Here is a 15,761-nt window from a genome sequence, read left to right on the forward strand (position 1 = left end):
ATCTAAAGCCTTAGATTTGAGAATGATAAGATTGAATTTTTACTTTTTCAATGTTGCCTCAGCCTTGATTCAAATTAATATTTTAAATAGGATGAGCGGCTATTTTAGATCGAAAAAGAGTTCGAAGGGCCAAAGGTCCGAATCGTCTGAGGGAACCTCTAGCAACCCCCAAACGACGTTTCAGGGCCAGATGACAGCCAGACGTGTGAGCCTTCTGGAGACGGCGCAGAGGCAGTCGGAGGTGCCCCTTTCATCGAGGTAGGCGGCCGTCCCTCGTTCCTCGAGGGCAGCTGTGGCCTCAGACCCCAGACGGAGGTGTCTGCACCCCGTATGCCTGAGATACACCGGGCGCCCACTCCGGGTCCTACTTCTTCGGATAGTGGGTCATCTGGGGTACAGATGCCGCCGCCTCATCTGTTCCTTCCGCGGATGATACCGGCCTTACCTGTAGTCGATGGCTCAGGGACTCCGATTTATCCACTGCCCTCGCCAGTGGCTCCATCAGCAGCGTACCGGTTCGTGCCTTTTGATACGCCTCTTATTTCCGCGAGGGTATCATCATCGGCGACAGAGACGGAATCCGTCGCGTCCGCCGCGAGCGCATCAGGTAATCAGTGATGCATGATTACTTTTCTTATAATTAATAATAAAGGGTCTCCGATGTTAATAATCAATTTGGTTTATCATGTGATAGGCACCGTCGGAGCGAAGACGACAAAGAAAAAGAGAGGCCCCGTCACAGGGAAGGCTCTCGAGAAGATCGTGGGTACCGTGGGGAGGATCGTCATCAATACTGACGGGGATGACCACATAGTATCGGGCGGGAAGTCGAAGACATACTCCGGCCGCGTGGGAGCGCTCATTAGGGATAGAGTCCCTATGTTGTGGTCAGACTGGGGCGAGGTCCCGCAGGAGGTTAAGGACATGGTCCACAACGCGATATCGGTGAGTTTACAAATAATATTATGTATTACATTGTTGATTTCTCGAAAACTAAACCATAACGGTTAAATGCAGCTGTGGTTTGAGGTTCTCGAGCACCTGAAGGACAGCTGGGCCGACGTTGTGCAAGGGGGAAGGTACGTTGGGAAGTTAATGAAAAACAAAATTGTATGTGATATTAATAATATTTCTAATATTTTTGTTGTATATGTAGGTACAAAGAGTGGAAGAACGAGTTGCGGACCCACTGGACTACGTACGGGAACGCACGTTCTGGTACCCCTGCTGAGTTCCAGTACAGGGAGTACGAGTGGCGTTGGCTTCTGACATCAGAATTCAACAACCCTCGTAAACAGGTATTTAAAAAAATTAATTAGTTAATTTGTCATTAAGTACGTCCGTTTTTAAATATTTTACTAATAATTTATTTTTTCTTTGAAGGCCGTTTCCCGAGCGAACTCTCAGAACCGGAAACGCAACACAAGAAACCATCATGGCGGTTCTAGACCGTTCGCTGTCTTCATGGACGAGGCGGCCAGGGAACATCCAGAAGTCAACCGGTACGTCTATACGTACGAGAAGGCATATCCTGACTCCCAGGAGAATATTGTAAGTCATCTTACGTTTTTAAATTTTTAAATTTACTTATATATATGTCAAAATGTTAATTAATAATTTTTTTCCTATCCATATAGGCGAAGGTGAGGGAGGCTAGTGACGAGGTGATGAGTGCTATAGCGAGGGAGACATGGCCGGACACGCAGGAGGAATAGATGTCCGAAGCCATGTCCCGGATCGACACTTCGGATCCGACGATTGGGGCGAGGATCATGAGCACTGCCTTCCCACCGAGAGCAAACAACTTCTACTGCCGGGGTCTAGGAAAGAAAGGCGAGGGGGTCCTAAAGACCACTCCAGGATTTCAACGAAAAGCAGCCTCGACCAGCAGCAGGACCACGTCCACGACTACCAGGACGACTCAGCTAGAGTCGGAAGTTCAGAGACTACGAGAACAGCAAGCTGCTCAGGCTGCCTATAATGCCTCGCAGGCAGCCTATAATGCCGCGTAGGCAGCCTATAATGCCGCGCAGGCAGCCTATGTTGCCGAGATACATATCATCCAGCAGGCCCAGCAGCAGCAGATGTTCCAGTATATGTAAGACTTCACAGCTGCCCAGCTTCAGGGACTTCCGGCTCCGCCCATACTGCTACCCCAGCCGCCGCAACCTCCGCAGCAACCCCCAGAAGCGGATATTAATTTAGATGATTTAGATTTTCTGTAGTTGATGAATGAATTATATAGTTATATGTGCTTGTTGTTGGTTATATGGAATTGTTTTGGTGTATTTTACAGCTTGTTTGGAATGGTAATTCAGAAATTTCGGGGTTTTTTTTTCTGGAATGGAATTATAGCTGACGAAAAACGCCTTAATTCGTCGGCTAAAGTTTTTATTTTTTTTAAAATAAGTTTTAGCCGACGAAATACGTTTTAATTCGTCGGCTAAATCCCTATAAAGCCGACGAAATAGACTATATTTCGTCGGCTATAGATGTTTTTATTTTTTTATTACAAATTTTAGCCGACGAATATTTTAAATTATTCGTCGGCTAAAGTCGGAGAAATAACCGACGACATGTTTTTCGTCGGCTAAACTCTAGACTATAGCCGACGAATAGCTTAAATTTTTTTCGTCGGCTAAAGTTTGGACTATAACCGACGACATTTTTTCGTCGTCTAAAGTCTGGACTATAGCCGACGAAATTTTTTTCGTCGGCTAAACTCTGGACTATAGCCGATGACTTCTACATGTGTCGTCGGTTAAAGTCACCACAGACGACCTTTTCCCGACGAAATCTTAGCCGACGAATTAAGTTGACAGGCCGACGAAAATTTTTCGTCCGCTAAAATGCTTGTCCTGGTAGTGCCACATTGGTTCAACTTTAAATAATTTGGGCCCACAAACCATTGGTGGATCAAAGTCAAAAATAAGTGCACAGTGATCAGACCCCAACCGAGGATGATTGAAGGCACTAGAATCTGGCCACCTCTCCAACCACTTTGTGTTTACCAGAGATCCAGCTTAATCTTAATTAGACCCCCTTCTGGCCAGTTGTTACACCAAGTAAGCTTTTGACCCTTTGATTGAAGCTCGATCAAATCATTAGCCTCCATAAACTCGCGTAGAAAACGCCTTTTACCAGGATTCCAAGGGTTAGTATATATCATTACACGATGACAATGAGTCGATGACAAGTTTACGGGCGGGAACTGGATACCAAATTACAAGAAAAACAGCTAGAATCAGATAATGTAAAGAACTGATGAAGCGCGCAGCAGTTGAAATTGATTTCACTACTAGTTAGGAAAAAAAAACTCATAATATATGCACACAGATAGAGTTCACGCAGATATTGACAATGGAAACACTGCAATATAGATTGGACATGTATATTATGAAATTTACGTTCGTAGAAATATCGGTGAAAAACTTATCGGAAATGTGAGGCCCGGAAGATATTCGCATTGGATGGCCGTATGAAGTAAAATGAACATCCTTCAGTATGAAAATTATGGAGAAATCCAAATAATACTGCATATATGTGTCACACACTCGTAGTGAAAAAGGGTGTTGCTAGATGTACCCAGCAAACTTCTTAATAGACCTAGCAATTAAAAATTATCCTGTATTTTTCAGTTTTGCCCTTGTCATAATAAACCCAACAAACATCATCTCTAACACCACGTTGAGACCAAAAAGAGAACTAATATGGGGGAGGAAATCAGGAGGAGCTTTCCCATGATCTAAGCTAGTATAGAATCTTGAGAAGATTTGATGTACGGGATATCGGAACCGATTGCCTTCAAAAAAAAAATTTCCAATTCAATGATCATCCCGTTACATATATCTCACCCATATCAATACAGGTATGGAACTTCGATCATCTTAAAACATATAATTGTAGAATATATTTCAGGTAATGGAGAAGAAGAACAAAATCGGCTAAAAGTCTCTTAATCAAATATTGACACTGCAGATGAGTAGATGACTACGCAATTAATCACAAAATTTCAATTCAACTCAATGGCTCAAAGCAAAACAACGATAAGATGGTATGACCCAGATCCCACTTTAGCCTCCTAAATAGGATGTTGTGTTTGCGCAGTCGTTGCCACATCTCTTCTTCTTAATTTAATGCCTCTAATCCGACTCTAAGAGAAGAATTTGTGTTTGCTGGGTTTATTATAACAAGGGCAAAACTGAAAAATACAAGATAATTTTTAATTGTTGGGTCTACTAAGTAGTTTGCTGGGTACATCTACCAACACCCGTGAAAAATTATCGAGTATTCTTGCATTTACGCAACCATCCAAACCTCGCACTATAGTACCATTCGAAGTATAAGAAGATACTTGATGAAACAATTAGAAGGTATTGAATATAAAGATTCAATCACGTAGTCAAATGAATTGAAATAATACATAATCACAACATTGAAGGACTTTAATTATATATGAAGTAGTTTTGAAAATCAAGCCACCTGCATTTTAAAAAATCCTTGAGTTACTTGGAAAGATTTTGTTTTCCTAATTATTGATGCAGATTGTTCATATGATTCTTTTCCATAAAAGTTTCAAGACATTGCACAGATTTTGGTAAATAAGAAAGAGCTTTAATTGTTGCATTGGCTCTCGATCTGTTGAAACTCAGCTATTGTAGTTGTTACATCTCTCTCATATTAGTATAATGTATGTATACTTAAGTTACATACATTTATCTGCATTTTGAATTGGGATTAATGAGTATTGTGTGGGTGCAAGAAGAGTAGTTGGCGTGTTCAGTGCCAACTGCAAGAAGAGAACTCCATTGACATCAAAGAGAAGGTCTAACAATAGAATTGCTAATGTGCTAGTGCCTAGTGAAAGGTAGTTGTGTTCAACACTAATGATATTGTTCTTCATTAATTACCCCAATGAGGTTTAATTTTTAAATGCTCCTGAAGGACCAGATAAGAGTTTAACTCAGAGTCAACTTAATTAGTTTGAAAAACTTTCCTAGCAAAGAGATCATGAATCATCATTCATCAATGTATTGATCAAGAGATCGTGAATTGATATCATCAGTGAGCTAGCTTCAATGCTTTCAAGAAATCTTCAATCGCTCTTAATTTGCAAATTCTTCAATCCCTCCAATCTTTCATGGGAATGCCAATAATACTTGCAGTATAAAACTACTTAACCTACAGCAATAGCAATTTAGATACACATCAAGATGGGTGGGCGTCGATCCATGTACAAGCTTTTTAACATCGATCTCCCTGTTCAGAATTGCAAAGCTATTTTATCAGTTTGTATGTAAATACACAGATCATTAGGGTGTTTACAGCCCCATCACAATTTAATTTTCTTTCTTTTTTGGGGTAACTACACAGAAAGATGGGACGTTTTCCAGAAGACAACTGATATCGAAGGAATCACATGGTTAGCATATATAACAGTGAGGGGCTGCATTGCAACTATCACAGTATCACACTAATGAAACCTCCAGTGTTGTGCACATGGTGATGCGAGCTGCAATCTCTTCCGTTCATACTGGAGGAAGCAATGAATGGATATAAGTATATAACACAACGACTCACATCTATGGATTGTTAAGCTGATAGAGCTTAGTGAGTTGATTACAAAATGATGATTGTATTGGTTCACAAAATGTTTTACACAAGAAAGATTTCGAAAAAGATACTGAGGTCAACAATACAGCAGGTTTCCCAGAAAGTCAAGGAAAAGATTGTGGATCAGACAGCGCGTGCTCTTCACTTGCTTGAATGATCTTGAGGATTGGTGTCTCATTTTGATCTTTCTCTCTGACTGTCGTGATCAAGAAGAAACAATCAGAGCTCTACACGTGTCCCTCCAACAGTACTATGAAAGATATTTTCTGTAGAGGTTTTTGTCCTATATAACTAAATGAGTGTACTGCATTTTCTGCAGAATGTCAGAGAGAATTGTCAGCATCATTGTACAATTATCTTCAATTTAAATACAAGCATTTACACTCTCTATCCTTTTCTTTATTTCTGCCATGTTCATGGTTCTTTTTGTTGCTTCTTGATTCCGAACCTTCGATTTCATAGTCTGAGTTTTCTCAGCCCGTAAGTTCTTTCACTTGCTATTGCAAATTAGTCCCTACAAATTATCACTTGTGTATGAATTTAGCATGGATAAGTGATCGAACAAGTTTCCTTCACTGGTCGAAATTGCGTGTCTAAACGTTTAATTGAGAAAACTCTCTTGTATTTGTCGATAGCTGTATAATAAAAATGAAAAACGTAAAGCCACCGTCTAACGTTTCAAATGGCTTACTTCGGTTGGAAGCTTGTGCTTCTTTGTATAAGCTTGTGAATGGAGGGTTTCCCCTCACTTTTGATGTGGGAGGTTCTGCTTCTTTATTTATTTTTTTGGGTATCCTTTAATTTCTCTCGAGCCCTTTTCTTTGGTTCCTGGACGACCCCCTGCGGTGGTGTCGCCCCCGGTGGCCAGTGAATGGCTTCGGCCGTTCGTGGTGGTAGTTTTAAGATTCAGGAGAGCCATAGGTGGCCTGGTATATATGAAGCCTATTTTAGGGAGCAGTACTGATACAACTGCTATATATCCTGTACATTTGTAAATAGAATGAGAATGAAATTCATCTTTCACATTTTTTGCCCTTAATTTCTTTTCCGGGCGTGGAATGAACTTCATTTTCCACAATTAAGAGAACTGCCCAAGAGTTCCAAGCATACTACAAGAGTACAAGCTACTTCCATTAACTTCCCTGCAATTAGGTCAAAAGAAGAGGGTTAGTTAACTGTTCAAAAACCACATACTTGTATGGAATAATACCACAGAATAAACCCACTTGGGATAGGCATAAGTTTAATTATTGGACTTTTGAGTTTGAAGCCAGCCATAAACACACCAAAATAAACAATTAAAGTGGCTAATTAAGTAATAGCATATAATATGAAGGTCAGCTAATGACTCAGAGACAAGTTATAATACAAAGATAGATCTGGATATTAAATTGGCAAATCATGCCAGCTGAATATTTGGGTGAGTAGCATGGAATAAATTAGGGGCAGGCTGGTTGTGGTGGGTAGCAGCATCAAATGGTTAAAAGAGGTGGGGAAGAAGACGAAGAAGAAAGAAGAATAATAACAGAGACCACAACTTGGCCATCACATTACTAGTGGTTCTTGGACTACTACTCATCCAGATGCAGTTTTTCCTGCATTACGTTTTGATCTTCTAAACTTAGGATGTAATAAGGGTTTTTGTCGAAAAACAGAGACCACAGCCAGGCAACACACTCTCTGAATAATAAGCGGCCAGGCTTGTTTTCCTTGCTTGCCAAACAAGTACACTCGCATCAATCGCATGGTGGTAGAGAAGCAATTAGGGGTTAAAGAGGATAAGTGGTCGAACAAGTTTCCTTTACTGGTACGTTTGACATGCACATTGCATCACCTGTCGACATTGCGTGCTAACGTTTAATTGACAAAACTCACTTGTGTTTGTCACTGCAGCATTATCTAACCACACTCGTATAATAAATATGGAGAACGTACTGCAGTATTGTCTAACATTCCAACGCAGAAGGAAAAAACCACACCGCTTGACCTAGAAGAAAGTCCACCATACGTAAATTATGAAGAGAGCAGAGCTCGTATTCATTCCCACACCATCTACCGGCCATCTAGTATCCACAATCGAGTTCTCAAAACGATTGTTGGATCGATGCGATCAATTCTCTGTGACAATTCTCTTAATGAAATCACCATTTGGGGTCGCTGCGGATCAGTCACTTCCTGCAGCCTCCAACACCAACATAAAGCTCATCCATCTTCCCAACATAAACCCCCCAATCAAGCTCGACTCCGTCGAAAAATTCCTCAGCGATTACATCGAGACCTACAAGCACCATGTCAAGGACACTATTCTCAACCAGGTGTTACCCAACTCGTCTCGAATTGCGGGAGTGGTTATTGACATGTTCTGCACCACCATGATTGACATAGCCAATGAGCTCAAGGTTCCATCCTTTCTCTTCTTCACTTCTGGCGCCGCTTTTCTTGGGTTGTTGCTTTGCCTTCCCGAACGGTACGACCTAGTCGGCAAAGAGTTTGTACACTCGGATCCCGACTCGATCGTACCGAGTTATGTCAACCCAGTTCCCACAAATGTGTTGCCAGGATTTGTGTTCAACAACGGTGGTTATGTTTCATTTGCAAGCCATGCTAGGAGGTTCAAAGAAACCAAGGGTGTGATCATCAACACGTTGGTTGAACTCGAATCTCATGCAGTTCATTCGATTTTTAGAGTTGGTGAAGGTGATCAAAGTGATCAGCCATGGCCGGCTGTATACCCAGTTGGACCCTTGATTGACACCAAGGGTGAGCATCAAGTTAGGTCTGATCGTGACAGGATCATGGAATTTCTTGATAATCAGCCTCCAAAATCAGTGGTCTTCCTCTGCTTTGGGAGTTTTGGAAGCTTTGATGAAGCTCAACTGAGAGAAATAGCAATTGGACTAGAGAAAAGTGGCCATAGGTTCTTGTGGTCCGTACGTCAAAGACCACCCAAGGGAAAGACAGAATTCCCAGGTGAGCTTAAATGGTTTGAGATTTTTCATAAAATTAATCAACTCTTTTTTGATTTATTGATTGATTGATTGATGCATAGTTTCTTGTTTGATTGATGCATTTCCAGATCTATGCAGCTTACATTTATATTTAGCAACTTTTTTTTTTTTCCCTACTTCATTCTACTTATACCATGATGTCACAGAGATCTGAACATATATATGACTTCTGTTATCGTAACTCAACTCAGTAAAACATTTACATTACAGGTGAATACAAAAACTATGAAGATTTTTTGCCACAAGGATTCTTGGAGAGGACAAAAGGAGTTGGAATGTTGTGTGGATGGGCACCACAAGTAGAGGTTTTAGGCCACAAATCAACTGGGGGATTTGTGTCACACTGCGGGTGGAACTCTATATTGGAGAGTTTGTGGTATGGTGTACCTATCGTGACTTGGCCATTGTATGCAGAGCAACAGGTAAATGCTTTTTTGATTGCGAGGGATTTGGGGTTGGGAGTGGAGCTGAGATTGGATTACGTATACGGCAGTGGTGATTTTGTGTCTGCTGATGAGATTGAGAGAGCTGTGACAGGACTGATGGTTGGTGATAGTGAGATTAGGAAGAGGGTTGTTGAAATGAGTGAAATGTGTAGGAGGGCAGTTGATGATGGTGGTTCTTCATCTACTTCGCTTGGAAGCTTGATCAAGGTTCTGTCACAAAACCTTGAGAATAACTGAGTTTTGGATGGTTAGGTTCCAACTTTCTATGTAGTGAAACGATATTACATCGAAAATAAAGTTTCATGTTTTGAATCATTTGTGTATGCAACAAAGTTCATGTATGTTCATAAATCAAGTGTTAGACATACAATAATCACACACTTTACGATAACTGTATGCATGTTATGTATTAAAACATCGTAGAATTTCTCATTGAATATATAGTTATATACTCTCTTGTCTTGAACTCTTTATTCAATTCTCTACCTGCAATGTTTAGAAACTGCTTATTGTGTTGTTTGGTAGTTCTGGTGAGTTCATGTGTTTGTGAAAGGAGTCCTAGGTGCACGTTTGGTACGCTGGATTGCACTGGACCTCTTTAGGTTCTTACACTGCACTGCCCTTACTTGAGTAGGCTTAAGCTAAAGTAAGCTAAACTAAGGAGAGATTAAGTTAGTACTATGTTTGGCAACGCAGGACTAGAAAAGCTGCATAATTGAAACAGTTAAATTTTGACAACCATCTTCATTTTCTGTTTTTGGGTCTGGGTCTGAATCAACAAAGATCTAGGACTCAAGTCTATCATTTCTACTAGAGTCAATAACCCAAAACAAAGTAAAATGCAGATTCAATACAAACTATGCAAGAATTCAAGGCAATCAACATAGCCCAATTCTGGTTTCAGATAAAATGCACAAAACCCAGAAACAGAAACTAAATCTGCATCAGAAACCCACAAAGATTTCGAATAAGAGAGAGAGAATGAAGTACCTAAAGACTGGATCAGGCGCTGAGCATTGTCCTGGTTGAATGTTGGAGGAGAATAAGAGGAAGAATGGAGAGACTTGAATGGCAGTGAGGAGGGCGAGAATTGAGCGGGCAACGAAATCTGGATCTTTGTTAAATTTTGAAACAGCTGAATAAAAGAGAGATGAGGAATGAAGAAAAGATGAACATGCCCAGAGTGAACGAAGGAGAGAAAGCAGGTGTTAAGTTGAGACACAAAAAGGAGGACTCAAGTTAACACCAGCTAAGGAGGTGAAATTTGAAAACCGGTTATAACTAGTACCATTAAATTTTGTCCTCTTGTTACCAAACGTATCCTAAAGTCTTATTTAAGACTATCCCAGTTAGTATTGTCAAACAAACGTGCAGCTAAAGTCCTAACTCCTAAGGATGAAGCTCTCCCTTCCCTGCAGACCGGCATTATTGAAATCACATCTATTAGCTCGGGGGACTCTGCTTATGGACCACGAGTGTTGACTTTTTGTGCTGGCTATCCAATCCTATCCTCCTCCGATGAAAGAATGAATGATGTAGCAAGCAACACGAAGATGTAATAATCAAAGAAAGTGAACAACAAAGATGCATAATTGCCTTGTGATCATTTGGACTACACGTTTACACCATACAATTAATCCTTGATTCAATGGAGAGAGCAGAGCTGGTCTTCGTTCCCACTCCGGCAGTAGGCCATCTTGTATCCGCTATAGAGTTTGCTATACGTTTGTTGGATCAATGCCATCGATTCTCGGTAACAATTCTTGTAATGAAGTCACCATTTGGAGTCACTGGGGATCAGTCACTTCCAGCAGCCTCCCACACCCACATAAAATTCATCCATCTTCCCAACGTTGATCCCCCAACTGAGCTAGTGTCTGCTAAAAAGTACCTCACCGATTACATCGAGAACTATAAGAGCCATGTCAGGGACACCATTTTCAACCGGGTGTTGCCAAACACGTCTCAAGTTGCTGGAATGGTTGTTGACATGTTCTGCACCACTATGATTGACATAGCCAATGAGCTCAAGGTTCCATCTTTTATTTTCTTCACTTCCGGTGCAGCTTATCTCGGTTTGTTGCTGTACCACCCCAAAGGAGTTGGCAAGTTGTTCGATGAATCAGATTGCGAATCAATCATACCGAGTTATATCCACCCAGTTCCCACAAATGCATTGCCTGCATTTGCATTCAACTATGGTGGATACATGTCATTTGTAAACCATGCTAGGAGGTTCATGGATGCATTGCCTGCATTTGCATTCAACTATGGTGGATACATGTCATTTGTAAACCATGCTAGGAGGTTCATGGAGACCAAGGGTATCATTGTCAACACGTTTGTTGAGCTCGAATCTCAAGCTGTTCACTCGCTCTTTGATGGTAATGAAAATTATCAAAGTAAATTGCATCCCCAGGTTTATAAAATCGGGCCCTTAATTGACATCAAAGGTAGGTATCAAGTTCAGTCTAACCAGGCCAAAGTTGACAAGATCATGAAATGGCTTGATGATCAGCCCCCAAAATCAGTGGTGTTCCTCTGCTTTGGAAGCTCTGGGAGCTTTGATGAGAGCCAACTGAAAGAGATAGCAATTGGTCTAGAGCAGAGTGGCCAGAGGTTCTTGTGGTCAGTGCGTCAAAGCCCACCTACAGGAACCCTGGCAATGCCAGGTGAGCAATACGGTCTAAAGTTTTCATTACATATATTTGAATTTAGATTAGTTGACAGCAAAGTTTTATATATCTTTCACCAACGTTTTATTTTGCTGATCCATATTTGTGTTTTTCAATGTTTAATCTTTGTAGGTGAATACACAAATTATGAAGATTTTTTGCCTCCAGATTTTTCCAAGAGGACTAAAGGGATAGGAATGTTGTGTGGATGGGCACCTCAAGCAGAGGTTTTAGGTCATAAAGCAATCGGAGGATTTGTGTCGCATTGTGGGTGGAATTCTATATTGGAGAGCCTATGGTTTGGTGTACCTATTGTGACTTGGCCAATATATGCAGAACAACAGATCAATGCGTTTCAAATGGCGAGGGATTTGGGATTGGGGATGGAGTTGAGAGTTGTATACAAAAAGGATGGTGCTGACTTTGTAACCGCAGATGAAATTAAAAGAGCTCTGAGACGTTTGATGGAGGGTGATGGTGAAATTAGGAAGAGGGTTCAGGAAATGAGTGGAATATGCAGGAAGGCTGTTGCTGATGGTGGGTCTTCTTCTGCTTCTTTTGGAAGCTTAATTGAGGTCGTGTTAGGGAGCCTAAAAATCACTTGAATTTGAGCTCTGCAATTTTATCAATGTATTCTTTTTCTATCTAGCACTATGTGTCATTTTGATAAAGATCATACATTCATACCAAGTAATGTTATTGTTATGAGAATGCAGTTTACAGAGATGAATAATGAAATAAACTAAAGAATGAAACAATAAAGAATACAAAAGTGGAAGTGAAAGGATTTAGATTTTTCCTCCCTCTTTGATATAATTGGTGAGCCTCACATGAGCCATTGGATCTCTCTTCTTCTTCTTGAAGTGCTTAGAGGCAGCTTTCAGCACCTTATTCCATACCTGCATCAACCACATTTACTGTTTAGAAACTAATAACAGATCCAACAGAAGACTATCAGTTACCTGACTACAAAGAAGCCCAATACTTGATACAAACATCAGGACCTAAAAATATTGGTGTTTCCTTCACTGGGTTTCTTTAAGTTTTAATATCTTCCACTAAGATTTCAACTTTACTTGAAAAAAGCTTCTGGAACTCCCTGAATATTAATTCTTCATAGAAAGTCTAATGGGTCTCCTCTCAAATTCAGTGATCTAGCACCCTCTGCTCTAACTCAGACTCTTTAATCTAAAATGAGCTAAATTTATTGAATAAACAAAACTGAAGCTACGATCTACAGAACCCAGAAAAGATAGCAGTACCTTTGAGGCAATGGGGTAACAATTATCCTTTAAAGGAGTTGGAGAGAAATCAGGTACCAATGCCATCTTCTTCTTCTTCCCTCTCCACTTCTTGATCTTCAATGCACTCAAGTCGAGATTAAACCCAGCAGTGCAAGTCTTCTTCTTACCACTAGAACCCACTTTCTTGATGCTGCTACTTTGATTGTTGCACTCCAACTCCACTTGATCAAATGCCAGCTTTTTTGGGGTCATGAAATCGAAATCGAAGTCCAAATCCATCGGAGCGTAAGCCCGGGGGACCAGCGGAGACCATATCGAGCTCTTCGTGTAGTCGAAGTCGAAGGCAGAGTTGTCTGGGAACTTGCAGAGAAGCTCCTTTGACATTACTGGCTGCAAATACTCGATCACCTTGCAAGGACCACTCACTACAATGAGCCTCTCTCTTTGTTCTTGTTGGTGTTGGAGTTTCACTGAAGTGAGTAGTGAATCTGCTTCTTCTAGTGCCATTGTGGAAGAAAGCTATGAACTTTTGTGATGGGGAAGTCTGGTTTTGCTGGGTCTAAAATCAAAGAAGCAAGAAGAAGAAGAAGACAGAACAGGAAAGTTACCGTTGCATTGGGACTATGTATTTTTAAAAGTCGAATGAATTTATTTTTCGGCCGTTAGGACCAAACCTGATTAGCCACATGTGATTCTTCTATGTAAACCCAACAAATTTCTGAGCCCACCCACAATTGATTCTGTCAGGCCACGTATACCCATGTCTGTCAGATTCCGGCGACTACTGGGTGGAAAGTCCTTATGTTACAACTTACAACACAACTATTCCACACAAGACATTGTCCGAATTACCTCCGAATCTAACAACTATAATAATATAACAATCTCCCCAAAGCAAGAAGGAACTTAAATTGGACAAATGATCCACAATCCTTATTATCTGTAGCATCAATATAACACAAATCATAATAATTATTATCATCAACTGATCGATAGTAAAAGATTTGAACTCGGTCATTACTGATTCTAGGCAATAGAGGCAGTTTGCCTTAATCAGCAAGAAGCATAAAAGTTTCAGGGGAAAGAAATCCATCCGTATTTAGGCCACCTAGTGCAATTACACTACTAGTAATGGGACAGTAATTCAGGCATGGTAGAGAATAGAATTTTATTTTTATTTTTGAAAGATTATATAAATGAGACACTGAAAGTGCTTATTACATCAATCCTTGAATCCTTGAGATATTCAAGTTTATTTAAGAAAATGAAAAGGATGCAACTAACTGAAGATATGAAATTATAGATTGTGCGGATGCACCCATGGCACATAACGACCATTGACATCAGCATTCAGACTTGCAGCTATCTCTGGTAGAAGGTTGTCTGCCAAAAACAAGCTCTCCTCCGTCTCCATGGCCATTCTGGCAAGGACGTTGGCCGCCTCATTGGTGTCAGGTGTCACTTGGCGAAACTCCACCCTTTTCAAATTATCCAGCTCCTTTAGGCACCTATGCAGAAGCTCTTGTGTCACTGCATCTGATGGAGGAATCCGGTATGTGACCAAAGAGAACGTAGTTTTGTTCTCTCCCTCTATTTTGAGGAACTCTACACCTCGACTTGCTGCAAAGCCAACAGCAGTACTCAAGGCCATCAATGTGGCATCTGTAGTTGACCTTCCCTCCTGACCCGCGGAACCTGAAAAGAGAGCTTCAAACGCTGCATTTTCATATCTTATAACACAACCAACAAAAGCTTTTCGTGAAGTCTGGTTATAAGCATAGACGTAGTTTAACTTCCATGACCCTGTGAACGGAGGCTTCCTTACAATCTTATGAATAAATGCTCCATTCTCAGTAACTATAAGTTTTGGGATAAGTCCTGCAGCCATATTCCTTATTGCTTTGAATGAGGCTGCAGCTTAGCAATCACAGACTGATGACCAATTTGCACAGTTGAACAGAATTTATATACGGGGCAAACTTAATTGTCATGTTGAACACAGGATTTCTTGCCTATTCAGGCCATATACAACAATAATGATAAAAAAAAATAAAAATGGCAAGTGACCGTTTGCTTCAACAGACACATTATTTATTCAAATCCAAAGATAAGATTTAGATTCAAAGTTCAAAATTTGAGTGATAATGAACCTGCTCGCATGGATGTTTAAATTCAAGAAACGTTTGCCTAGATCAGTTTATTGGCAGTGACCATTACCAACGGTAACACTACTTAGAAAAGTTCAGAGCTAATGTTTACTTCTGAATGCCAAAACAAGATTACATTTTGAATAATATTGCTTTCTACATTCAAAAGAGTTCTCAAGCCTGGATTATAAATGACACTAGAGTTGGGGAACATTTCCTATGCTAAATTATCTTATTCAAGTTTCGAAGCAAATGTCTGATTTGAACTCAAACTGAATTTACACTGGTAGAAACGAAACTAGATATTTTACTTCATAAATTCACGACACTACTAGCCCGGATGGAAATGGGCATTTCTAACAGTAACATATTTATCCAACTTCGAAGCATTTAAATGTTCTAAAAAATCTAAGTATGACGAATGAAGCTTGATAAAGTACCTTTCTAAATTCAAGAACACTTATAAGATACCAAGGGGTTATTGCCAATGGTAAGAAAATTCACTTGCCCATATTAGATAGAAGATTCTGTACAAACTTGAACTCTATGACATAACTTAATTACCAGGTAGGATGATTTCATTTGCAAATTGCTTGTTAACAAAAGTCAAATGATAGATAACAAGCTG

At 40.3% G+C, this 15,761-nt stretch overlaps 2 protein-coding genes across 2 annotated transcripts; both read left to right on the forward strand.

Moving 5' to 3' along the window:
• Positions 1–7,373: 7,373 nt before the first annotated feature.
• Positions 7,374–10,164, forward strand: LOC101313142 (putative UDP-glucose flavonoid 3-O-glucosyltransferase 3-like). Its single transcript, XM_004304465.1, has 3 exons — positions 7,374–8,583; positions 8,832–9,277; positions 10,058–10,164. The coding sequence occupies exons 1-3, from the start codon at positions 7,629–7,631 to the stop codon at positions 10,094–10,096; spliced, it is 1,440 nt and encodes a 479-aa protein (XP_004304513.1). The 5' UTR covers positions 7,374–7,628; the 3' UTR covers positions 10,097–10,164.
• Positions 10,165–10,607: 443 nt separating this feature from the next.
• Positions 10,608–12,451, forward strand: LOC101313438 (putative UDP-glucose flavonoid 3-O-glucosyltransferase 3-like). Its single transcript, XM_004304466.1, has 2 exons — positions 10,608–11,739; positions 11,875–12,451. The coding sequence occupies exons 1-2, from the start codon at positions 10,716–10,718 to the stop codon at positions 12,345–12,347; spliced, it is 1,497 nt and encodes a 498-aa protein (XP_004304514.1). The 5' UTR covers positions 10,608–10,715; the 3' UTR covers positions 12,348–12,451.
• Positions 12,452–15,761: the final 3,310 nt, after the last annotated feature.

The sequence above is a fragment of the Fragaria vesca genome, linkage group LG6 (assembly GCF_000184155.1).
Source record: "Fragaria vesca subsp. vesca linkage group LG6, FraVesHawaii_1.0, whole genome shotgun sequence".
NCBI lineage: Eukaryota > Viridiplantae > Streptophyta > Magnoliopsida > Rosales > Rosaceae > Fragaria > Fragaria vesca.